Below are 27,019 nucleotides of genomic sequence, written 5' to 3' on the forward strand. Positions count from 1 at the left end.
CTCAGGCCTGTAATCCCAGCACTCTGGGAGGCCGAAGCGGGCGGATCACCTGAGGTCAGGAGTTCGAGACCAGCCTGCCCAAAATGGCAAAACCCTGTCTCTACTAAAACTACAAAATATTAGCTGGGCATGGTGACAAGCACCTGTAATCCCAGCTACTCAGAAGGCTGAGGCAGGAGAATCACTTGAACCCAGGAGGTGGAGGTTGCAGTAAGCTGAGATCACATCACTGCACTCCAGCCTGGGTGACAAGAGTGAAACTCTGTCTCAATAAAAACAAAAACAAAACCAAAAAAACCTCTATGTGTATATTTTCTCTAATTACGTAATTACATCAGTACCTTTCATTTTGAAAAGTAATGATCATTAGAAAATTCTTCTTTATATTAAAACAAATTCAGCCATCTCCAAATTTCCACCAGTCATTCTAATTCTTCTCACTGACATCAGTAAGAATAGATACATCAACCTTAATATATCCGAAACAGAATTCTCAATATCATCCTCAGGCTTGTTCCCCTAACGCCATTCACACTCTACTCTGTCCTTCACTACCTCCCTGAGATGCCATTGATCAGCAAGCCTGTGGGTGCTCCTTTCAAAAGGTAACCAGAATGGAACGTGTCTCATCAGCTCAGTGTCACCACCTTGGCACAAGTGACCTTCATCCCTCAACTAGACAATCACAATAGTTTCCTGATTGATATTCCTTCCAGTCTAGCCCTCTTAGAGTCCTTTTTCAACATAGTAGCCAAATTGACTTTATTTATATCCTTTAATTGCTTCCCTTTGCACTTAAAGCCCCAAGGCCTTATGTTGCCCATAAAGTCCTAAATATCCTGGTCCCACCTGTTCTCATGTGTCCTCACTTATTCTTTACCATACTTCACTCTTCTCCAGACAAATGCACTCTCTTGCTGCTCCACAAACGTGGTAGTTTCAGACTAACCACAGGGTCATGGGTCATTACACTGGCTCTTTCCTTTGCAGTATTTGCATATCTCTATAGCTGGCTCCTTATCATGGAGGTCACTGCTCAGATATCATCAACCCAGAGAGGCTTTCTTTATCCTATTGACAACAACTACATACTTCCTTCACTGTTTTGTCTTCATAACATCTATTACTATTTAAAATATCATATTTATTTTTTTTTGTTTATTACCTCTCCCTCACTCTAGAATATAATCTCAAGAGGGCAGGGATAATATGAGTCTTGTTTATTATATCTTAAATAGCTCCTATAATTGTACCTAAAGAGTACAATTGTACCTAAAGAGTTAACACAATAGGCCCACCTCAGAAAGGCGTGCTTGCAAGGATAATCCTTGGCAGGTGCCTGGAAACTTAAATAGTAGATGATTTCCTATATGGACATAAACTTTCTTTAATGATAAGAGTGACTCATTGTGCCTAGACTGTACAACAATGCAGTTTATGCTGAACACCTGCTTTCCATCTGGAAGTATGGAATTTTAATAAGTGGTAGGCACAGCGCACCTGTATGACGAGTTACCCCCAAAATCTTTGGGCACTGAATCTGTGATGAGCTTCCCCGATAGACAACGTTCCATACATGTTGTCAAATTTGATGATGGTGGAATTTGGTGCATTCTGTGTGACTCCACTGGAAGAGGGCTCTTGGAAGCTTGCACCTGCTTTCCTCTGGACTTTGCTTCATGTAGCTTTTCCTTTTGTTCTTTCTGCTTTGTATGCTTTCACCATAATAAATGTTTTCCATGAATACAACTATTTGCTGAGTCCTGTAGGTACTCCTAGCAAATCACAGAACCTGAGGGTGGTCTTGGGGACTCTGGACATAGTAATCAAAAAGGTTACTTGGTCTCCCCAGTTAAAAGTAATCAAATAGAACAGAGTGCATAAAAATTTCTATAATGTGGTAATGGATCCAGTATGACAATAAAGCCCATCTTCCTCTGAAATACATTACCCCGTCATGAAATACATTTACTACTTACGTGACTGGTCTGTAGATCTCCTTAACACCAATGAACTGAAGTTGTTCCATAATGTCTGGAATACTTGCACATCGAGTAAGATTGATTCTTGGGTAATAAAGAAGGTATGAGAGACACATTTCACTCCTGGTGCTTAGTCCTCCCTGAAAACAGAGAGTTTATTTAGCAAAGTATATGGTCTACCAACTTTGACATTTAAAGTACACAAGTCATCAATGTCATACAGTTCCTTCCAGTATTAAAATTTAACAAACCTTAAAGCTGAAAAGTAAAAAAACTGGCTTTTTAAAAAGGTAGTAATACAATTAAAAATTAATAGAATTATTTCCACTTTTAAAATTTGCCTTTCTTAAATAACCTAAAAAATTCTGCTGATGGGATGTAAACTTTTCAACACAGTAACATTTCAGAGAATCATAAGGATGTTTCATTAGCCTAATACCAATCAATCAGGAATTTTTTCAGGACATTTTTCTGATTTAATTGAATTTTCTAGAATCTTGTCTTCATGTGTATAAACAGCAGCTGCATACCACAGGGGAGAAAGATTTCATGTTTTGAATCCAGGTAGTTAATTATTTATTAAAATTTGGAAAAAGATTAAAGACCCTCAAAAGAACAGAATCCAGAGTTACTACAACATATTATCTAATATGTCTAATTTCAACCAAAAATTATTAAGTGGGAAAAGAAACAGTAAATTATTGTCTATATTCAATGGAGAAAAGTCAGTACAAATGGATTGTAAGATTGAGACGCTGGATTTATCACACGATGACTTGAAAACAGATAAAAAAATATGTTCAATAAAGCTGTTTTAAAAAGTGTTCAAAGAGTTAAAGAAAAACATGCTCAAGTAATTAAAGGCAAATATCTTAAAAATGAGTGAGCAGAGAAGGAATGAAATCAGGAAAGAAAAACATTTTTAAAAATAGAAATTCTATAGCTGAGAGGTACCAAAACAAAATAAAAACTTCACAGGATGAGCTCAACAGCAGGTTTCAGATAAGCAAGGAAAATATCACTGAACTTGAAGATTAATCAATAAAAATTGTCCTAATCAAATAATAGAGAGATAAAAGACTAAGGAAAAGTGAAAATACTTCAGAGATCTATGGGACAATATTAAATGTTCCAGCATTTATGTCTAACATATACATATGTTTTCATTTATGTTAAATACATATAATTGGACTTCTAGAATGAGAGGAAGAAGACAAAAAGGTAGAAAAAATATTCAAAGGAATAATGCCTGAAATAATCTCCAATTTAATGAAAAACATTAACTTACAGACCCAAGACGCTCAACAAAAGCCAAAGGTAAATACAAAAAGAGTCATACCTAGACACATCACAGTCATACTGCTGAAAACCAAAGATAAGAGAAAATCTTGAAAGCAGCAAGAGAAAAATGACACATCACATATAGGTGAACAAGAATACAACTGACAGCTGATATTTCATCATAAATGATGGAAGTAATGGATATTATAATTATATATTCACAAGTGTTGCAAAGGAAAAAGCAACTGCCAACCAAGAATTCTGTATCCAACAAAATCCAACTTTCAAAAACAAAGGTGAAAAACTTAATACTGTTTATATTCTAAATTAATGTAGGGGCTAATATACAATGATTTTACAAATTGCAAAAACAGGACATTTTGCACTTGATGGGCAAGGTAGGATTAGGCAAAGGGAGATGCTGATCTGCAAATGAAGTTGCATCTGATGCCTCAGTAAATGCTGTATTTAATATATCCTTAAGTTAGGATGGCTGTTCAGAGTTGTACCAAATTGTAGAAAGAAAGCTGGGCCTTTGCAGCCTCTTACCAACTAGTCATTGACTGCTGGCTCTCCTACTGTAGGAAGTATAATTTTAAGGAGTTATTCTCTAATACCAAGGGGAATTTCCATTGAGGTACACTGCTGTTAATATCATATTGTCATCTGATATTCCCAGTGGCTGAGGTTTGGTTGTGTTGGCCCTGAAGAGGGTATCAAGACAGAGCACCAAAATACCCACTACAATGATAACTTATTTATTATATCTTTAGTAAAATATTTCAACAACAAAAATTATAAATAAGGCATGGGAAAAAAATAAAACCAACACCAGTATCTTGACTACTCTGTGTGTGTCCAGCTTCTAACCCTCTTCTTCCCATTTCAACCAAAGCTGATTACTATGTTAATATTTTTTCTTTCTGTTACTTTTCACTACACTTTACATTCAGTATATTGAAGTTTGTATCCCCAAATAATATATTGCTTAATTTTCTTGAACTACATACATAATATCACACTATATATATTCTGCTACAAGCTCACTCTTTTCAATCAACATTATTTGTTCTTCAGATACATTCATGTTAATATAGGCAGCTTTCCTTCATTAATTTTCATGACTTTACACTGTTTCATTATATAATACCATATTTATTTGTTCTCCTTTTGATGGGTATTTGAGATATTTCCAGAATTTTTTCATTCCTATATTATTACATGTAACTATGAATAGCTTATATATTTCTCTCCTGAAACACATTCTGCAAAAGTAATTCCAAGGTTAAGTCTACATAGGAATGGAATTGAGTAGAGTATATATGAATCTCTAATTTTACTAGATAATGCCATGTTTTTACCCAAGATGGTTTTACAAATTCAAATCACTACTAGCAACATATAAGTGTTCCAGTTTCAGCACAATGGAAATGCTATTTTAAATTTTGCCAAACCGGTGAGTTCAAAATATCTTACTCTGGTTTACATTTGCATGATTTTGGTTTTAAACAAAATTGAGCATCTTTTCATATATTTATATTACCTATATGGGTTGTTATTTCTTTGAAATGCTTTTGTCTTATCCTATTTTATTGTATACTTCTCTTCTGTTACTGATTTGTGGACTTTGTTTTATAAGCTGGATACTAATGCCCTGTTAATCTATGTATTGCAAATATTTTTTCCCAGCTTAAAACTCTTTTTAATTTCTTAATAGTGTTTTATTTTAGTAAGCAAAAGCTTTGATGTAGTCAAATTCATTAATCTTTTATTCATAGTTTGTGCTTTTTATGTTTTGCTTAAAAAATTCTTAAGTACTCCAAAGTCATGAAGACATGTTCAAGTACTTTTTCTTCCAGTGGTTTTAAATTTTCACTGTTCACATTTAAATATTTAATACATCTGGCATTGATTGTTATGCATTTTGTAAAATTAAGACTCAGTTTTACTTATGTCAGGGATATCCAATAGTGCCAGCATCATCCTTTAATAAAAAGTTTATCCTTTTCCATTTATCTAAGTGCTATGTCTGTCATAAACTAAGTTTCCATCTGCAGAATTTGTAGGTCTGTTTCTGAGATGCCTCTTCTGTTCCAAGTCTTCTAACTTGGGACTCAAAGCATACTGTATTAATCACCAGTTTTAAAATAAGCCTTCTTATCTAGTAGATTGTTTTCTATTTTGTTCTTTTTAGTTTTGTCTTGCCGATTTTTAACATTTTGCTCTTCTGTGTAAATTTTAGAATCAACTTGCTCCATGTAAAAGCTAAAACAGCAAAATATTTATCTAAATAAAAAATAGATGAAAATATTTGCAGCCTTGGTCCAGTAAAGATTTCTTAGGTAGGATACCAAAATCTCAAATTGTAAAATTTCTCTGAATTTTTTTTACTAGAATAATATCAAATTTATGGGCCAATTTGAATAGAAGTATTTTCTTTATTTTACTGAGCCTTTCTATCCATGAACACAGTATGTCTTACTGTCTTTAGGAATTCTTTAATGTTTCCCAATAAAGATTTATACTTTTTTTTTTTACAGAGATCAAACACATCTAGTGTTAGATTTTATTTCTGTTTAATTTTTATTTTAAATTGTATTTTCTTGAGATAATTTCTTATACACTGAAATGCAATTAATTTGATACTATCAATTTGGAGGAGGGTTTGATGCAGAAAACTACAATATCTGTGAATAACGTGTTTTGCTTGTTCACTTCCTCCTTTCTGAACCTTATATCTCGTTTTCGTTCCTTTTCCAGTACAATGTTGAATACAAGTAGTGATAACAAATACTCTTATATTCTTCCTAACTTGACAAAAACACTTATGGTATTTCATTTAATTTAATTTGCTATAGCTTTTTCATAGCTAACTTCTACCTAGTTAAGATAATTCCTTTCTATTTCAGGCTTGCTAAATGTCTCCCCTGTCAACAATAAACTTGAATTTTATGACTGCTTTCTCTACCTCTGTTGAGGTGATTATATGTCTTTTTCCTTCCATATTTTCATGTAGACGGCTTTAATATATTTTCTAATTTAAATCGATTTTATATTCCTTAGCTAAACTCAAGTTGGTCTTATCATTAGATTTGTATATAAAAAAGGATTTGGTTTTTCAAGCTCTTGTCCAAGTTATTTCCAACGGTGCATACTACTGGCCCCTTCTATACTATCCTTGTGAAGTTTTAGTTTTAAGGTTATGTTAACTACATTTTATGACTTGGCGGGAGGTGTTCCCTCTTTTTGTGTTCCTGAAAGAGATTGAGTAAGACATAAATTATCTATTTCTTGAACGCTTGGTGGAATTCCCCCAATAAATCTGTTGGGACCAGATTTCTCTTTGAGTCAGAGGCCTCAAGGTCATGAAATTCATTCTTCCTTTGGAGGTCTGGATTTATTTAAGCCAGACACAAGCATACAGTCAATTAATGACCACAGTTCTTTTAAAAATATTAGATGAGAAAAATTAAAAGACTAAGGATAGTTTTTAATGAAAGAGTCAATAAATTACACTCCAAATATTATTTAATACTATATTATCATTAGTTAATTTGAAGTCTTAGAAAATGCTGAAACATCTCTGATGTCACTTTTATGATACTTGATGCTCAAGATTTTTAGAAATTTTCTTTCCAAATGGAAATGGTTTTTACTTGTTTCTTCTAAAATCAAGTTTATTTCTTTGTCTCCATAAATGAACTTTAGTAATAATAAAAGTTTTCTTACCCAAGTCATCTCAGCTCTATCTTTTGTGTTGTAGCGACATTCAGTAATTAGGTTATCTCCCTGAAACATAAAAGTAAAGCTTTCAGATTGAAGTTTTATGCTGGCTTATTTATCAAATACATTTGTACTTCAACAGTTAATATCTGCTGTATGAATGGATGCACCAAGTAATTTGATTCAGCAGAAGACCTCTGATCTGTTTAATTCTAGATTTGCTAATATAACGAGCAAGCAAATAAATAATACTCTCCGTGTTTCAGCCAAACTCCACAACATTCTAACTGGATGACCTACATATAACCCAGGCATAATTTGTTCATCTAAAACCTAAAGATAAAAATTGTTCTTATTTTTGGCCCCAGCGCGGTGGCTCACACCTGTAATCCCAGCACTTTGGGAGACCAAGGCAGGTGGATCATGAGGTTAGGAGTTCAAGAACAGCCTGGCCAAGATAGTGAAACCCCATCTCTACTAAAAATATAAAAATTAGCCAGGCATGGTAGTGGGCACCTATAATCCCAGCTCCTCAGGAGGCTGAGGCAGAGAATTGCTTGAACCCTGGAGGCAGAGGTTGCAGTGAGCCGAGATCGCACCACTGCACTCCAGCCTGGGCAATAGAGTGAGACTCCATTTCAAAAAAAAGAAAAAAAAAGTACTTATTTTTTTCACAGCTGTTACAAGGAGATTAAATGACATAACACATAGTCATTAGCAGCAAATGAACACTTAATAAACCTTAGATATAGATAGTAGTTATTGTGATCACCTCTTCATTTACATTATTTTCTTTAAAGCTCTCTAATCAAGCTTTTATTTCCTTACAATTGAATTGTGAGGCAAATTAATAGAAATTTATTGTTCTAGTGTTTTCCACCCTTTTGTACATAACAATACACATGGAAAATGATAACATTTTTATGTCTCCCCTTTAAGGTAAGCAGATGAAGCTATTCATGGACCTGAGGCTGCCATCTTTGGGCTTTCGCCCTTAAATTTGATCTCCCTGCAACACCACTCAGAGGGCCCAGAGATTAGTATCTTATCGCACTTAAGCCATAATCATGGTGCAGCAGTTAGGAAGCTCTGAGATAACACTGTTTGGAAAGCCCCGGAGACATCATAATAAAATAGAGTGTAGTCCTTCAGAACCTTGACAAGATCACTGTTTCTTAAACTTCTTCTTTCTACTCTCAGGGTGTATCAAAGAATTTCTAAGATCCAAAGCTATGGATTTGTACAAAGAAGATCCCTTTCCTCTTTATCACTTTCTTACGTTTTTTCCAACTTTCCTTTTATATCCTATTGTGCCGTCTTCTCCTTGACAGTTCATCCCATCTAAAAACCCTATCTCCAGCATCACGTAGAAAAGATATTGCCATTACTCTCATTTAATAAATGGTATAGGGATCTAACTTTTAAAAGTAAAATAAGGGGAGAAAATTATACTACAATTGAACTTGATGGTCATGGAATAAAAATTTGAGAAAACAAAGCATTATAACGTTTTTAAAGCCTTAATTCTCTTCTCTCCTTCACCATAACCTCAAGTATGTGTCAAGCTTGATCACACAGCATAGTTTAATTAGCTACATCCAAATAGCTTTATCAGATAAAAGAATTATCCTTACATTCCTTCTTCCTGAAATGAAACTTCTAAAAATTTCCTATCTTGTCAACGTAGCATAAATACACCTCTGATTTTACCGATGCAGGAATTGCAACCCAAAGAATCACTAACTGGAATGTCAAATATAAAAAAAGAGTAATGTTTAGTCCTCAGAACCTGAGATTTTTGTTTGGGGTTGTTTTTATTTTTCAGTCAGCAACTTGAATTACTCCTGGGAATCATAAGAAAAATGAATTTCAATTTTGGAAAACAGATCAAACACATTCCATCTGGGTTGTACAACACCCACAGTGGGTGGTGTTAAGAATACAGATACAAGGAAAAATTCATTTCACTAGTAGAAACCTTGCCACATCTCAGCAGATACGTCTCGTGACTTTTATAACAGTCAATGAAAAAGAACAAAAACACGCATACTGGTAAGATTGTTTGCTCTTCCTTTAGATACTGAAACTCCTGGAAATTGAAGTCAAAATCATCATCATAGGCAAGTAATTTCATTTCCTTCCCTTTTCGAAAATGACGCAGCCTGATGCCTCTGCCAGCCAGGTGAGCATGGAGAAGAACAGCAAACACATGAATTCCACTTGGCTTTTCGGCTTCCAGAGCCTGCAGGGGACACCGAGGAAGACCCGATTAGCCCAAAGAAATGCATGTTCAGACAGCTCACATTCAAACACACTTGGAGGGACAACTGAGATGAAAAGCTAAAGCAATTTAAATGAATGCTTGAACTGCCAAACATTTTGAACTCGGATTGTTCAGTGTTCTCCTTGTGAAGCAACATATGCCGGGAGAAAAGGAGGGGAGCTGATGCCTATGAGGGGCCTCCCAGGCAATCTATACATGTTATCCTCCTTTTTCCTTCTTTTAGGAAGATAAGAGGCAGTAAACACTCTTAGCAAAAAGATTCCAATATGTTAGTAACCTGAAAACCCAAATTCTTAAAAGGAATATTATTCCCACTTTTCCAGATAAGAAAGTGAAAGTGGGTCAATGGAATTAAGTGAATCGCTCATGGTCCTACAGCTTGTAAAAGAGGTCATGGCAATTTGAATTATGAACTGTGGCCTAAATAACTCGGAAGAGCATAATCTTTCCACTTCGCCAGTCTGCCATACTGTCCTCAACCACAATATCATATAATTCATAAACAGTCTGATCCATGTTGAAATATTTTCATTAAAAACTTTAAGTGAAAACTGTCATTACTAAACACTTATACTTTTCTCCTATTCAATGTCTTTTTTTATATTAGTTATTTTTGCTCTCTGGTGAAGGAAGGGAAGGAAACTATAAGGCAGAGAAAAATGAAAATAAATGATGGAAAAAATCAATATGGATAAAAGATAAACTAGAGAAAGGAAAAAGAGACTACACAAAAGTCAAAATTGTAAAAGATGATATAAAGCATGCAACATGCAACAAACAAAAAAGGTAGGAGTAAGAAGAAAAACACCCTGCCAACTATTTCTATCTTTAGAGTTCTACTCCTGTAGCTTCAAGACTTAAAAAAGCAGTCAAAAGTCCTACTAAAATTGCAATAATGGTTTCACAGTGTGTCAACAAAAAAGGAATCAATAATAAACATGCACAGAATGTTTCACACCATAGTTTCTAAGAGCATTGATGAATCTGCAGAGAGCAGCTCAGACTCAGATGCTGCATACCTCTTCTAGGCACTCCAGAGTACAGTGACCCTCAGACTGGAACTCAGGCATCCCTGGAGGGATGGTATGGAAGAGGCTCACCCAGAGGCCAGCCTCAATTACCCCAGCATCATATTTCCTTATATCCATGGTATAAAACAACCTCAGTCCAGAATTATCTATTAAGCCTAGAACAAAAGCACATAATTAAAGTGAGTTTCAGTTCTTAAAATGTTTTCGTTCCCAAGAAAATTCTTGGTTTGAATTTTTTAAAGTTTTCATATTCTGTTGAAATAGGTTTATTTATTTTCCATAAATTGTCATGAGACAAAGAGATACAAGCAGAGATTAGTGGCAGACAACATTCAGTTGCATAAACAAGAATTAAAAGATGAGTAGCCATATTGCCTGCAACCTTTGTGGACTCACACAGCATACCACAAGAGAAATGTTTCAGTTATGTGGCTGTTATATTCCACAATTATCTAACATGAAGACAGAATGAAGATTCTAAAGTCATTCATTAGAATATAGAATAAATAACTCAATAAAAGTTTTACATTGTTTCAAGATGAAGTTCGATAATATTTACTTTGAAATAAAAATTCCTTAGTTTAGAAACCATCTGCTGATGAAGAAAACTGCTAAAGATTCACTTTATTTCTTTAAAGTTTGTCACCATTTTCTTCTTCATTCAACAGCCATTCAATCAACACACAGTCATTAAGAATCCATTATGTAAATGGCACTCCATTAGGCATTGTGGGGATGAGAGATGAAGAAGACACACTTGTTGTTATGACATATTCATTACAGGGAGGGAGAGTATGAGCCCCAAACATTTCATAAATTCATTTCACTAACTTGGAAATTAATTGACTTCCTGTTGCAGTAACTAACAGATTGATTCCTTCCCCTCAGTTCCTTTTTTGTCTCATTAAATCAATCAGCTTAATCTATTTCTAGTCGATCATTTTCAAACACAAGGTCTTTATATCAAATATTCCTCATTGTATGTTATACACCCCTCGGTCACGAACACACACACACACACACACACACACACACACATTTAGAAGATATCCATTACTTTGAATGTTTTAGGATATAATAAGTTGTTAAAATTAAGTATTCCAACAATTATCCCAGGAAATTCTTACCTCTTAACCTCCCTAACAGCCTTGGAAAAAATCCAAGCTTCCTTTCCTGCTTCGTGAGTGTGTTATCGTGAACATAAAATAATTTACTATGTGTTTGTTGACTCCAGCTTGTTCAGATATTCAGGGTCATCACAAGGAAGCACTGTGATGAGACAATTAAGGACACTGACTCTGGAGCTGACCAACCTGGATGCAAATCCCAGCTCTGCTGCCTATGAGTTATGTGACCTTGGGCAAGTGCTATGGTTAAATGTTTATCCCCTCCAAAAAGTACGTTTGAATGTTGTCGAAATTTAATGGCCATTGTGATGGTATTGAATGGTGAGACCCTTGAGAGGTGTCTAGGCCATGAGGGCTCTGCCCCTGCGATTCGATGAATGCCATTACTTCAGAAGTGGCTTTGTACTATCTTGCTCTCTTTACCCTTCCACCATGTGAAGCCTACTGCCATGTTATGACACAGCCCTCATCAGATGCCAGTACCTTGTACTTGTATTTCTGAGCTTCCAAAACTGTGACGAATAAGTTTCTCTTCATTATAAACCACCTAATCTGTGTTATTCTGTTACAGCAGCACAGAACAGATGAAGACAGGAAGTTACCTAAACTGTTTGTGCTTCAGTTTTCCAGTATGGAAAATGGCCATAATAGTAGCACTACTACCTCATAACGGTGATGTGTGGCTTGAACATGAAGTTCTAAGAACAGTGTTTGGCACAAATGAGGTGCTCAGTAAATGGCAGCTAGTCACACATATAGTGGTCACACATCTACCAGGGTTTCAATCAATTGTTAAACAAATAAATCATAAAAATCAATTCTCCTTTTGTGCTATTATCAGTGCAGATACAAATGAGCATGATAACGTAGAACATCTATAGTGACCTTAGAATTTTCTCTGGACATATCTTGCAAAATTTTGTTTTGTATTTTATATTTTTGGGATCTACCTCCTTATAGGGAAAAAATATAAGTAGAAATTTCGTTGTATTTAGTATAGTTAGGTTCATTAGTTGCATTAGCTGTTTGGACCATTAATAGATAATCTAGTAAATAAAGTAATAATTTCTTAAGCAAATATAAAATAATTATTAAAAAACTTTTCTGGAAACATAAATTCGTATTATGCTATGTTTATAAAAATAAAATTATTATAATCTAAAATTTGGTCTAATTATGTATATGAATAAAAATAGAAAGTACTAAAAATCCTGAGTTCTCTATTAACCGGTTAGGAAAATAAGCTTATGTTTCATTTTTACATTGAAACTATGAGAAAGTCAACTTAATTGACAACAGAGAAGGCAAATAAATTAAGCCTTCTACTTTTGTAATAAACACTAAAAGGAGGAAGTAGTTCACATGGAATTTCCAACTGGAGAAGTATTATACATTATATAACATATTTATTCTATTAATAATTTAAAATCAAAAATGTAAAAATTTTTTAAAAGAAAAGTTGCAATGTAAGACATATTCAATAATTAATCCCACTGTTATTGTGATGACAATTTTTATGTTTTATAGTCACATATGATTTCATGGAAAATCTAACTTTTAGAACTTATTAAAAGGTTATTTTGCTTGGTTTATGAAAGTTTTATCATAGATTCATGGTTCAGAGTATGGGATATAATTAGTGGGTGGAAATTAAAGTGATTCAGAGAGAAACTATTTCCTATTAATTACTTTAGGGTATAAAAAAGATACTTTATTGAGTTGCTCACAAATAGAATAGCTTAACACCTACTTTTATAGAAACATCACTCTTCAAATATCATACCACGTGTGCTCTCTTCAAAATCTATTATTCATGCTGCAGCAGCCAGAGTGTTCTTTTCAAAATACAAATCTCAATATTTGACTCCACTGTATCAAACTCTTCAATTGCTTCTCATTGTCTTCAGGGTAAAAATCCTTAACAGGCCCTACAAGATCTTAGATGGTCTGCTTCAGCCTTCCTCTGCAGGTTCATCGGCATCTTTCTTCACTGCACCCTAACCCTTCAGCATCTCCAGTCACCCAGATGAACAGTTTGATTCTTTAACGAAGACTTTCTAGCCCATCCTCACCACCACACACTCCTGGCTGGATTAGGTCACTAATTAAATACTCTCATAGTGTCAGGTATCTCCTTTGGATCAATTGGCATATATATAATTTCATATGATTGCTGTGATCATTTGATTGTTTCTCTTTCCCACTGGGCTATAATCCCATGAGGGTGGGAGCAGCATCTGTTTTTCACTCACATTATATCCTCAAGCACAGATCTGGCACATAGGTGGAGCTCAGTATTTGCTAAAAAATTGCATGAGTCAATACAAAATAACAACTTGGAGTTACTTCTGTTGATAATTTCATGTTAAATCTATCAATGTTGGGATTTGGAATATCATACAAATGATTTCAGAAATCAAATGCACATCCTTACATTTCTTTACTTCAATATCATATTACACAGTGTCACTGCATAAGTACTTTTTGAGTATATCTATGATTTGCTTACCACACAACAAAATGCTTACACTTTTTAGTATAATAAATGGTAACTTTTTCTTATGTGCAGTTAGAAAGAAAATGTTCCATAAACACCATGTACTGGGACTAATCCACATCACAAAGGAAAAGTCTATTACTCTACTTCCTTGTAGGTAGTAGGCAAGTGTTTTTGTTAAGATTAGTGACTGCATGTGCTCATTTACCTGGTTTGGTGCTGGTTAATGCCTGCTATTGCAGTATAATTATAAACAGTACCCATTTTCACTTCTAAAAGTCTCCTAATTTGAATGACAAATGTATAGGTTAATTCTTTCTAGCATTGGCTTCCATTTTGTTTCAACTCTGTTAAAGAAAAGACTTATGAGATACAAAACTTTTTATAAAAACCATAGGTAAAATATATGAACAATAAACTCACCTTCCTCATAAGTGGGATTGTCATAATGGACTTCTAGGAGCACATAATGCGGATCTAATGGAGTGCCGAGGGATAATCCAACATGAGGTGGATAAGAAAAACCCTAAGTATGGAAAATGCCATGAGACAGTGTCCTGTGAAAGTCCCTGTGAGTTCTATTCCACTCAAAAATCCTCCATCTTCAAGGATATTTCAACCCTCTGGAACCCCATTCATCTACAACTGATGAAATAAAATAAAAATAACTTAAAGAAAGGATCCCTTCCTATGAAAATGGATTTAAGCCACCTTCATATCAAAAGTAGCGTAAGAGCTTTACTTCTAAGTATTAATTTACTTCTAAGTATTTACTTCTAAGTCATAATTATTAATCATTAGCCCCACCTCTCCACCAATAGCCCAGGCAAAAATCACGGTTTCACAGGTGAGGAATGCATCGGGCATGTTGGGGTGGTAGCACTCGTGGCCGGACTCCAGAACGCTGTCGTTAAAGTTGCTGCTGCACTGATAGAGCAGGATGTGGTGCACCAGACTCTCGTGGCCTCTCTGTATCACTGGCTCAACCTACACGAACATAAATGAGAGGGAGGACACAATAAATAAAACCACCCTACAACATCCCACAACAAGCATGAAACTAGCATAAATTATTATCAGTTTCTCAAAGGGATAATCTTCTCAATTATGTCAAGGTTGTGTAGTTCAAGTCTAATTTGTTCTGGAGATAGTGACAATAGTAAAGATAATGATGATGACAATGGCGACAACAAAGATGAGATAACCATTTACTCCAAGAAACAGGACTTTACTAATTGGCTTTTTTGGTTGTTAATTCACTGTCATGTCCCTTGCCCATTCTGCGGAGCAATTGTTTTGGAACTTGCTTGCTTTCTCCCAGGCTTGCTCTTCCTCTTCCTCCATCTTACTTTTTTTTTTTTTTTTTAATTATACTTTAAGTTCTAGGGTACATGTGCACAACGTGCAGGTTTGTTACATATGTATACATGTGCCATGTTGGTTTGCTGCACCCATTAACTCATCATTTACATTAGGTATATCTCCTAATGCTATCCCTCTCCCCTCCCCCGACCCCACGACAGGCCCCAGTGTGTGATGTTCCCCTTCCTGTGTCCAAGTGATCTCGTTGTTCAATTCCCACCTATGAGTGAGAACATGCGGTGTTTGGTTTTCTGTCCTTGCAATAGTTTGCTGAGAATGACGGTTTCCAGCTTCATCCATGTCCCTACAAAGGACATGAACTCATCCTTTTTTATGGCAGGATAGTATTCCATGGTGTATATGTGCCACATTTTCTTAATCTAGTGTATCATTGATGGGCATTTGGGTTGGTTCCAAGTCTTTGCTATTGTGAATAGTGCTGCAGTAAACATACGTGTGCATGTGTCCTTATAGCATTTTCTTTTTTCCACATAGAAAAAAAAAAAAGTCAAGGCTGTGGGCACAAACGCTCTTAGTCTCCCTCTCTTCCAACTCAAAATGTTATCTTTACCCATCTCTACCAGAGGTAAGAGGTGAGATCTCATTCATCTCTATAAATGCATGGTGCTGAGAAGAAAGCTAGGGCTCAATCATTTTTATTGATGATATTATCATCAATAAAATTCAAGAAGAATTAAATTGTAAACTGACCTCCAGATTACAAATTGAGGGTATAGCCTAAAACACGAGGATTTCCTAAGAAAATAAATCCACCAATGGAACAACAAGGAAACTTGCTGCAAGTTTCCATGCACATTTTATTTTTATTTTAATGATTAATATCAAAAGCCAATAACAATTTTATTATTGGAATTTGGAAGAGAAAAAAAAATTGTTAGCTATGTGCTCTTGTGACACTGCTCAAGTTAAAAAAGGAAAATTAGAAACAAGGAGAATGGGAGGTGAAATTGGTCCTAATGTGAAAAGCGTGATCTACATGAACATGCTCCTTCCACTGTTTGCTCTGTTAGTTCCCTTCATAACAATACCTGCTTTAGTCCAAGAACCTAGGAATCAACTCAGAATGAGCGAAGCACACCCTAGCATCCCAGAGATTCTATATGCAGACCAAATGGAGCCTTGTACTTGGTGTAGGTGGGCTGTAGGTGTTGGGATCAGTTAGAGCAGGGGTCCCCAATCCAGTACCGGTCCGTGGCCTGTTAGGAACTAGGCCGCCCAGCGGGAGGTGAGCAGTGGGCAAGTGAGCAAAGCTTCATCTGTATTTATGGCTGTTCCCCAACACTCACATTACTGCCTGAGCTCCACCTCCTGTCAGATCAGCAGTGGCATTAGATTCTCATAGGAGTGCATATCTTATTGTGAACTAACTGTGCATGTGAGGGATCTAGGTGGTGTGCTCTTTATGAGATTCTAACAAATGCCTGATGATCTGAGGTGGAACAGTTTCATCCCCAAACCACCTCCCCCATCCTCCAGTCCATGGAAAAACTGTCTTCCATGAAACCAGTTCCCTGTTGCCAAAAAGGCTGGGGACCACTGAGTTCCAGGATTCCTTTTTTCCCCCCCCTTGGAGTTCTTTGAATCTTTGTTCAGCTGGTAAAGAAGCTCTGGTGTGCTCCTAAATATCCGAGAGTTTAGCCTTAGAGTTCATCAACACTTCTGTGTTTAGTCCTAACTACTCAAATTCAGGCACTGCATTTTGAAATCTTTGCTTGCTCTCTACTTTCAGCATGCACATTTACACGAAGCGTTTTCAGCTGTTTTCTCCTATGGCTTTGTTTTCCATTTTCTCCATAGTTTTTCTCTTTTCTGTAGGAAAATATAAGCAAGTAGGGAAACGGTATGTAGTGGGTCGAGTCTGAATGGGCAGCCAAGGAATTCAAGTTTTTAAATCCAGTTTTCTTTTGTGTTACATAGTGAGTCATGGCACACCTAAGCCTCAGGTACATTTTCAACCTCACATTCATGGAAAAAACATTGCACACGGTTTTGTTTGCACTTGTTTTGTCTCTAAAAGGTCGTGAGCCCTGAAGGCAGAAACTTTTCTGTTTTGCTTGAAGAGGGTAGTTATTGTTCAAGCATGATTGCATAATAACAATGATTGCACAGAAGTATAACCCAGCATTTCTATAAGAATTTCATTTCTATGTCTAGTTTGAGCTTCTGTCTGAGACTTGACGTTTTTGGTTCCTCAGTCCTCCAAGGGGGACAGGGCACTGCTAAGATGTCAACAGTAAACTATTCAGGCACCGGTGAGATTTTTGCTAAGTACCTCATAAGTTCAGGCAGAACCTTAAGGTTATACTGAGCTCTACAAGGTAGGTCTTGGAAAGAAGCCGTTAGGGCAAAGGAGAGTTGGTTATGTCACGACAGTTTCAGAAACTAGTGGCTTTCACTGAAGAGTAGGAAGAGGGAGTTAAGGGTGTGTGACGCTGGGTGGTGCTTGACTTTGGGGAGCTTCAAATAAACAGTTTGAAAAAAACTTTTAAGAGCAAGGGTTTTTTTTTTTTTTTTTTTTTTTTTTGTCTTCATAGGAAGTGCTAAAACTAACACCGAACTGCAAAGCTACCAATTTATCCCTGGAATAATAATAACATCTGTCTTTTATTTAGACTTACTATCTACTAGCCACATATGAATCATTCTATGTATTTCATTTAATATTTACAACAAATCTATAAGAAAGATGTTATAACCTCATCTTACAGATTTACTGAAACTCAGAGATTAGACAACAAGCTCAAAGTACCACAGCTGGGAAATGGTAGATAGGATTTTAAACCAGGCTGATCTGACCCCAACATCTGTACTTTTCTACTGGCTACACATTATCGCAGGAAGCATGTTGGAGATGCATCAAGGACCCTGGAAGTTACTGCCAGTGGGAGGGAGGATGAAAGGCTTCAGTAAGGCAAGTTGCTGACAGCTGATAGCTGTCATCAACAAGGGTGACGACCTCAGGAGCCAATGCCAGAAGGTGCTTCTAGAAGTCATTAGCAGGGACCACCACATGCTGATGCCCTCAGAGGTGCAGTGCCAGACTGGGAGTCTTACACCTGGGGGAAGGGTCTCCTGGCCTCCCTGCCACTCTGGTCCCAGTGCCCCTGGGTCTCTAGGATGAGAAGAGAGACCCATGGCCTTTCAAGGTGTTCCTTCCTAAAAAGGACAAATATCAAGGCTTCTCTCTGAAACCTGATGAGGGCTTCGAGAAGAATTAAACTGTAATCTGACTTTCCGATTACAGATTGAGAGCGCAGTCTAAAACATGAGGATTTCCTAAGCAAAAACATCAACCCATAAAACAACAAGGAAACTTGCTGCAAACTTGGGTACTGATCACGGGAGGAGAGGATAAAAAGGCTTAGAAGAAGCAAGCCCTTGGCAAAATAGAAACGATGTGAGCAAAGAGAGGGAAAAAAAAGAAAGAAAAAGAAGTGCTTGGAAATGATATGTAAGGATAAATATAAATTATGAGGCTGATAATATGGGAGAAAAAATTACCTGATTATCAAACTCTGAAAAATAGAGGAATAATTTCTAGAGAGGAAATGTTCAGACCACCATGGGGATATTAAGTGAGACACCAAGAATGTTCCTTAAGGATGGACATAACCTGTTTAGTGGAGGGTACAACTCGAGGAAATGGGAGTACTTTTGATCAGTGCAGGGCAGGGCCATTGGCTCAAATATTTAGCACAGGATAGGATTTCCCACAACGCTTCACGCCATGCTTAGAGAGCCTGATGAAGCCAGGGCACTGCTACCAGTTCCCTAATGGAGGCTGCTCATTATTTCTCACTCCTGCAACAAGTTCTACAAACATTTTAAGCAGTCAACAAACTTGTGTTGTAAACTCTGTTATGATCTTCTTCTTTAGCCAAGGCACCGTCTGAGGAAGCAGAGTGAGGCACACACAGAGCTCCATGCCCCCTCCTGCTTGTTGGCTGAATGCGGCATTAACCCGACTTTCTGATGTGCTGGGTAACCGTCCACAGAAAAGACAAGACTTTTGCTTTTGCGTTACTACATTATTTGTAATGACGATAGAGTTATACATTTTTAAATTAAAAATACTAAGACTGTAAAGTATCAGTATATTACAGAGTTACACTTAAAAAGTGTTCCTTATTCTGGTTACTTCACACATTCGCATTATTATCACAATCACAGGGGGAATGCCAAGAATTGCCTCTATTCAAAAGTATTAAAATTGTAGGAATTACTAAAGAAAGTCATGGCCATAGAAAGTATACAAATATAGATATATTGGTATTCCTGACACTGGAATGAACATTTAATTTAATCTTGCTTGTAGCCTGGCTATATGATGGCAGAAGAAATAAAAAGAAATATAAAGCAGTGCATACGGAAGTGGAGGCAAGACACAAACGTGGAAATTCCCCTGATGACATCAAATTGTGTTATTGATCCCACATTCTTCTACAAAGGTGGGGTGTACAGACCCAGAACGGTGACAGGCCTGTGAGCTTACCTTCCTATGGCAAAACAGACCAAGCAAGGAGGGCCTGGCAGCTGTTACAATCTGTAACTGCTGTACGTATTATAGGAACAGCTCAGAAACCAGAACACAGATAGAAAGGGAAAGATTTCAACCTGAAAGAATCTTTTAAAGAGGAAAACAGTCTCCTCCGTTAGATCAAGTAACTGGAGCTTTCAGATACACTTGAGGTACCTTAGCAAGAAAAGAAGAGAACAACAATAAACAGTTGCTCAAGAGTAGCCAAAACCAAGGTGGAAATTAACATTGACCATAAAGTTGACCTTGGCAATGACCGTTTTTCCTAACCTCATCATCTCTTCTTACGCACTTTATCCAGGTCAAGTATGCCTAACATAGCCCCTGCAGCACAAAGAGTGCTTAGTAACTATTTATTGAATTGAAATAAAATGAATACAACCCTTTCCATGAAGCCAACATCAATGAGGCTGAATCACTAAATTCATTTGCCTCTTAGTTTCTTGGTTATCTCCACTATACTGCATCCCACTTCAGCTACAGAACCCCATTGTCACACCCTGCCCTTGTAATTGTCCATGAGTACACTACCTCTGAAATTCTCTTTCTGTGCCTCTTCCCTTCCCTGTTAGCTCTTTCGCACTTGTCCACTTGCTCAGCCTGCCATTTTCTCCTGGGAGGTCACTTGAACTCATCACTCACCAGCACTCACAACTGACCCAAATGCTCAAATGGTGAATCACTCCTGTAATCTGCTCCTTCTCACCCTCCACTTAGGACACTGGAGATATACTTTAAGCAAGCATTCGCATAAGACTTCAAAGATCATAACTCACACTTTTGCCTCAGAACATCAATCTTTCTTTGGTTTTGCTCTGCATTCTGTTCATCTCTCTGAAGTGGCTATCCTAAAACCTTTCCCAATCTATGCACACCTCCTAATCAGTTCTCAGCAAATGTCTTCATTATTTTGGTGGGAGAGGAAAGCATTTCTATCCACTCTGTAGTTGCCTGAGGGCAGAGCTGGGGGGATGGAATTTGATGCAAAGGACACAATATGATTGAAAAAATCTTAAATGTCAGCAACTCATTCTATATATTCATTTTTTTACAATGTAGAAAGTAATGAAATGATTCAAAGAATCTACACTTGGTGACATCTTATTCTACTTAACTTGAGCTATACAGGGTGGGATGAGACATAGAGAACCTAAAACCAAGTGACTGAGTATAGTGATAAGACCAAAAGAATTCCCTAGAACTTAGAACAAAGAAAATGTTTCAGAATTTGAGGCAAGAAAATCTTAGGGGAAATGTATATTTCCCTTCAGTGACTGAAAGAATGAGATCTTTGACAAAACTGTGCCTACATGCTGATCTCTCTTCACCAGCACCTACCCTGAAAACAGATTCAGTTCAGAAAGGGCTTTTTGTGAAAGACACCGAGTATTGGCAAACAAAAATCCGTATGGTTTTGGAGGCTTCAAATAGCCAATTACCTAAACAATAACTCTGGCTGAAAGAAACTTTTTTTTTTTTTTTTTGGCTTGATTCCCCTGTGCTGGGTCGAACAGTGTCTCCTGAAAATTCATGTTTATCTTGAACCTCAGAAGGGGACCTTATTCGAGAATAGGGTTTTTGCGGATGTAATTGGTTGAGAGGAGATCATACTGGATTAGGGTGGGATCTAAATCCAATGATTTGTGTCTTTATGAGAGAAAGGAGAGGGAGATTCAAACACAGATACGCACAGAGACAGGATGGAGGCATGAAGATGGAGGCGAAGGTTGGAGTGTTGCTGCCACAAGCCAAGGAATGCCAGAAGTTACCAGAAGCTGGAAGAGGCAAGGAAGGGGAGCTTTTGGAAGGAAGTTGGCCCTGCCTATATCTTGATTTCAGACTCCTGATCTCCAGAGCTGTGAGAGAACACATTTCTGCTGTTTCAAGCTATCCAGCTTGCAGTCATTTATTATAGCAGCCCTAGGAAATTCATACATTCTCAATTTTCTACCACAAACTAACAATTTGGAGATTTGTACATTTATACCTAGGTCATGGTTGTCCCTGTCATTGTTTGTGACACGAACTCATCACAAATACACATTTCTCATACATGACTGAAGTTAAATAGGTTTTTTTAAATTTATAGCTCAATATATGTGTGTCATGCTTTAGTTATTAATTTTGGGGGTAAAGCTGGAGAAAGTATCTTTCTTGTCTTGTCTGATTATACTCAGCAAAATGTGAGAAACACAGAGGTTACTAGCGCCCCTTTGAACAATTTTCCTGTACTCATTCTTCCAACTCTACCCATTTAACCTGTGGCTCCTTGCCTGTTAAAACATGACTGGACAAGTGGAACACAGCTCTTCAAAAACAACTTGCAACTCAATAAATTCAAAACTAAAACAAAAGGAGAGAGGTGATGGGTGTAATCTGTAATGAGCTGGAAATTTTGTAAATTCCCATCACTTTTCTTCCTGCCTGTTCTTGTTCCTGGCACCCAGCTTTATATACCCACCTGAGGCACAAGTTGCTGCCCACATAAAAGCCCGTAATCCATCTCTGAAAAAAGTTATCCAAAGGTCAGCTAGCTCCTAAAGTGATGCTGCCTATGGGAACATTTCAGCCAGAACTAACTGTGTAGATGGGTGAGCATATGATCATGCCGACATGCTCATGTGACAATGGGAGCACAGAGGTATCTGCCCCTCTCTCTCCGTGTCTCCTGCCATATCCTCATCCCTAACAGGAAGGGCTCTTTTAGCATGACAATATATCCGAGGTATGAGAGGCAACCAAAATTAACAAGGGAATGGCATCTTTGCACCACAGACACTCCACTCTGAAGAAGGTAAGTGTGCAACGCAAATCTTGACTTGCTGATGTGGTGTCAGGGGGCCACAGTCAAAGGGCCACAGCATGAATGGACCTGTTAGCTAAAGCACACGAGGTGATGTCAAGAAGAGATGAAGTGGGAAAGAGATGAAGAAAAAGAAGGAAAAAGAGAAGAAATGAGGGTGAGGAGGCTTCTGGGAAATAACTCACCCCTTCAATCCCGAATTCTCATGTGTCTACCATCTTCAAACACGACCTTGCCCTACCAGCCACAATTGATCAGTTCAGGGAAGGGTGCCCAGCCTATCTTGGAACTTTTCTAACGATGAAAAAGAATTCAACCCCCTCCAAAAACTGAATATGTGTTGTGAGGCTCAGCAACCTCCAGGGATGATGTTTCTGAGCACATGAAAGAAGCCAGCATTCAGTGAGATACCATCAAGCAAGCACACAGAGAGGTACCAGAGACAAGATAAGACAGGTTTGGCAGAGTTCGAACACTTCACTGAAGCCGTTCCTGAAACCAGTTGCATCTCTGCCAACTGTGGTTTATTCACTCAAGTTTTCCTCTTAATAAATGAGTCGATATATTCCTTTCTGTTTCTGAAACTAGTTCAGCTTGGGTTTCTATTACTTGCAAATAAAAGTCCTGATTAACAATCTAACACAAATAAGTATAAATCATCAGTTCATCAATATGTATGTGCGATCATGCATGGCTACCTGACATATTTTTCTTCACATTGGAACACTGCCACATAAAATACTTTGCTTTTGTTTTACTCTTCCAGTTTATTTGCTATTCTTAATTGGACTGGTGTAAGTTAAAAATAAAGTTACTTCAGTAAATGCCCTTGAAGAGTGATATGTTGGGAGAGAATCACTTCCTCTACCCTACATACTAATGTCTTTCTCCCTTGCTTACTGATTTCTGAATTTCCACCTAGACACTTAGGATTAAAGCTGTTTGACTTGATGAATATGCAAGTACCCTTGGAAAGAGGTAACATGTTATGATTTACAGTCATTATTTTTAAATATGAGCGAATTAGGTCCTCTGGCCAAACACTTCAATAATATAAAAACAAACAAAACAGAACATTACTTTTAAGACAGTTTATAACACAGCACGCTTAGTGTATATATTGTTGTTTGAATTTTTAATAGATTACTCATGAACTCTAAGGTACCTTCTGACCCTATATTAGCATATATATTAATTTTCAATTACTTGAGATATTCAGTACATCAAAGATCACCTAGAACTTTATGAAATTTTGAAATTAACATATCTATGGCCAGCAAGAAGTAGTCAATTTTAAATTAATACATATATGGCCAGTAAGAAGTAGTAGTGTCCTGGAGGTCCCGTCTTGGCTGTGCGACTAATCAGCTGTGGGACATGCCATAAGTAAGTCACGTGATAATAGCTCTGCTTCCCATCCAGCTCTAGTCTACGTATAGACTAGATAAATATATACATTCATGTAATCGTCAAAACAACCTTACGTGTTTAGGTAAAAGAATTACTCCACATTTCACAGATACAGAAAACAAAGCACATATAAGTTAAGAAACTTGCCCAAGTGTCACAGCCCAGATTTGATTTCAGCAGTCTGGATCGAGAATGTGCTCCTAACCACCACATGATATACTCGTATCTTTATTACCAGGATCACAGATGGGACAGCATCAGTGATCTACCAAGAACACTTCAGACCCCTGGAGCCTTTTCCGTGAACCCACTACCCAGGTTCTGTTGTAAGTTTCTCATTTCTAATCACTTGCATCTGCAACTTTCCTCGAAGGACTATCTTGCAGAGAGCTAGTGCCACAAAATATACATTCCGCTGGGGTAGGTGAAAGGTATGGGGATGGGGATGTCCCGCAACCTTGCCCATATGGGACATGTTCTCCATGGGTTTGGGTTGAGGCTGGAACTGCAACAGAATCACACTCTTGCTCAGCTTCTTCTTCCCTAGCCTTACTCTCCCTACCAGCCAACCCCCGACCCAGTGTTTTCTCCTGGCACTTCCTTAGTAAATCAATTGTACACAAATCCATGTCTCAAGGGGCTACATTTCAAATAAGACAAGCAGCATAATGGTGGAATATTTTTCTGGAACACATTTTATTGGGTTTGATTCATGATTTATTATTTTCTGTCTCCATTCCTTTGTTGTTTAACTTCTCAGTTCCTTTAGTAGTAAATTAGTGATAACGAGGCTTACTTGTAAGACTATTTAAGCATTCAATGGCTGGTCCATGTGAAGCAACAGATACCTTGTAGGTTCTCAAACAATAGTACTAGTATTACTATCTTAAGTTGGATCCTGAGTTTTTAAATGCAATTTTAACATTTTACCCTCACAGACAACAAGTAAATCTATATGAGTAATCCATTCTCAAGTTCCAATATTTCAAAATCTAATTTTAAGGCTTGTATGTCACAAATATTCAGGCAAAAATATTTCCATAAAGATTAATGTTATTGCAAACTATGTAATCATGAAATATATATTGGTGTGTGCTATCTCAATATATTAAGGATTTGATTTTCTAATTTTTATGCATAAGACTTAGCTATATTTTCTCTACAGAGATCTTTTTCTGAAATACGGCATCCCTCTTTTCTCAAAGGAAACTTATCTACGTTCGCTCATGTATGTTTATAGTTTTAAGTATAAATTTTCCTTATCACTTTGATTTAAAAGTGTTCTCTTTCAAGAGATCTTTCTATGAATGAATGAATACTCATTCATGGATTCAACTGACAACTCCCCACCCGCCAACAAAAGCCCCACCTATATCTACATACTATGTGCTCTTTGTTAGGTGCTGAGGGAGGAAATAATGATGCATCACACATGAATCTGACAGTCTTATGGGTCAAATTCTAGAACAGTAGAGAAGCTAAGGCTAGAGAATAATCATTTTCTGTTGCCTTTCAGCATTAGTTCCTCAATATTTTCCTATCAGGAATCCTGAACTTCCGAGCTACAGCTTTTGGCTAAGAATGATCACCAACTTCCTTGGGTGGCCTAAACCCACTTATGTAATCCCATCCTTGATATGAGCTGAAATTGATCCAATCACAAGGAATCTGTAGACTTCTACACGGTAGCTAAAAGCTATCCTCTCCTTTCCCCTGGATGTGAAAGAGAAACTGTGCTACATCAGAAGTCTGTGCTGCCATTTCTCTACCATGAGGCAAAATAGCCTAAGGATGAAGACAGTACAATAATACAATATTAAGGGCAAGCTCAAAATGAAGTTACAGCTCTTTTTTTTTTTTTTTTTCCTGTGATGGAGTCTTACTGTGTCGCCCAGGCTACAGTGTAGTGGCATGATCTCGGCTCACTGCAACCTCCGCCTCCCAGGTTCAAGTAATTCTCCTGGCTCAGCCTGCCGAGTAGCTGGGATTACAGGCACGCACCACCACACCTGGCTAATTTTTGTATTCACCGTGTTGGCCAGGCTGGTCTCAAACTGGCTGGTCTCGAACTCCTGACCTTGTGACCTGCCCGCCTCAGCTTCTCAAAGTGCTAGGATTACAGGTGTGAGCCACTGAACCTGGCCAAAGCTACAGCTCTTGAAATATCATGAACCTCTAGGCTAAGGGATTTGCTTCAAATAAATCCAAGCAACACTCAGTTGAAATAAAAATGGGTTTGATGATGTTAATAACTGTCAATGACAATTATTTTCTTCAATCACCCTTTATTTGTTTCTTCCCCTTTTCAGACAAGCAATGAAGGCTGAGGTGACTACTCAAATCTGGATTAACCCATTTCTTGTTTGCCCTGAGAAATGAGTACTGGCAGCAAGCTACATTTTTTTTTTTTTCTAAACGAGAAATGGGTTGAGGTAGAAATTTTGTTAATTCAGCTATCTGGAAAAATATACATATAAAACAAAGCATTCCCAAAATAGCTAATAGCTAAGCCTGGTTCTATAATGTGCTTGAAAAACAATGTTTTTAAGAGAACAATGAGTATTTAGAACATACTAAAACAACCAGACTCATCTTGTTTCCCATTTCTCATCTTCAAAATGTCCTTTAAGTTGCTTTATAGTCACAGCTATTATCCTAATCCACATCTCTCATTAATCCTATAGGAATTATATCAGTAGTCATCTACTTATCTTCTTGGATGTTGCTATTGGTATGTGTCCCCCAAAAATTCTTATGTTGAAATTTAATCATCAATGTGATAGTATTAAGAGATAGGGTCTTTAAGAGGTGATTACATGGATGGGATTAGGGCTGTTATGAAAGGGTTTGAGAGACTGAGTTCATTCTTGTGCCCGTCTACTTTCTACCATGTGAGGACACAGCAACAAGGTGCCATCTTGGAATCAGACAATAGCCTTCACCAGACAGCAGACACCAATG

The 27,019-nt window shown here is 37.1% G+C and overlaps 1 protein-coding gene across 3 annotated transcripts in view; it reads right to left on the minus strand.

Moving 5' to 3' along the window:
- MOXD1 (monooxygenase DBH like 1) overlaps positions 1-27,019 on the minus strand; it is a 124,257-nt gene that overhangs the window by 38,580 nt on the left and 58,658 nt on the right. For all 3 annotated transcript variants that reach the window (XM_073022479.1, XM_008007022.3, XM_008007019.3), the window contains exons 5-10: positions 14,733-14,912; positions 14,349-14,451; positions 10,290-10,456; positions 9,037-9,228; positions 6,993-7,052; positions 1,980-2,122 (exon numbers count right to left, since the gene is read on the minus strand). In XM_073022479.1, coding sequence (XP_072878580.1) covers positions 1,980-2,122; positions 6,993-7,052; positions 9,037-9,228; positions 10,290-10,456; positions 14,349-14,451; positions 14,733-14,912 — 845 coding nt within the window. The remainder of the gene's footprint in view (positions 1-1,979; positions 2,123-6,992; positions 7,053-9,036; positions 9,229-10,289; positions 10,457-14,348; positions 14,452-14,732; positions 14,913-27,019) is intronic.

Source organism: Chlorocebus sabaeus, chromosome 13 (assembly GCF_047675955.1).
Source record: "Chlorocebus sabaeus isolate Y175 chromosome 13, mChlSab1.0.hap1, whole genome shotgun sequence".
In the NCBI taxonomy this organism is placed as follows: Eukaryota; Metazoa; Chordata; class Mammalia; order Primates; family Cercopithecidae; genus Chlorocebus; species Chlorocebus sabaeus.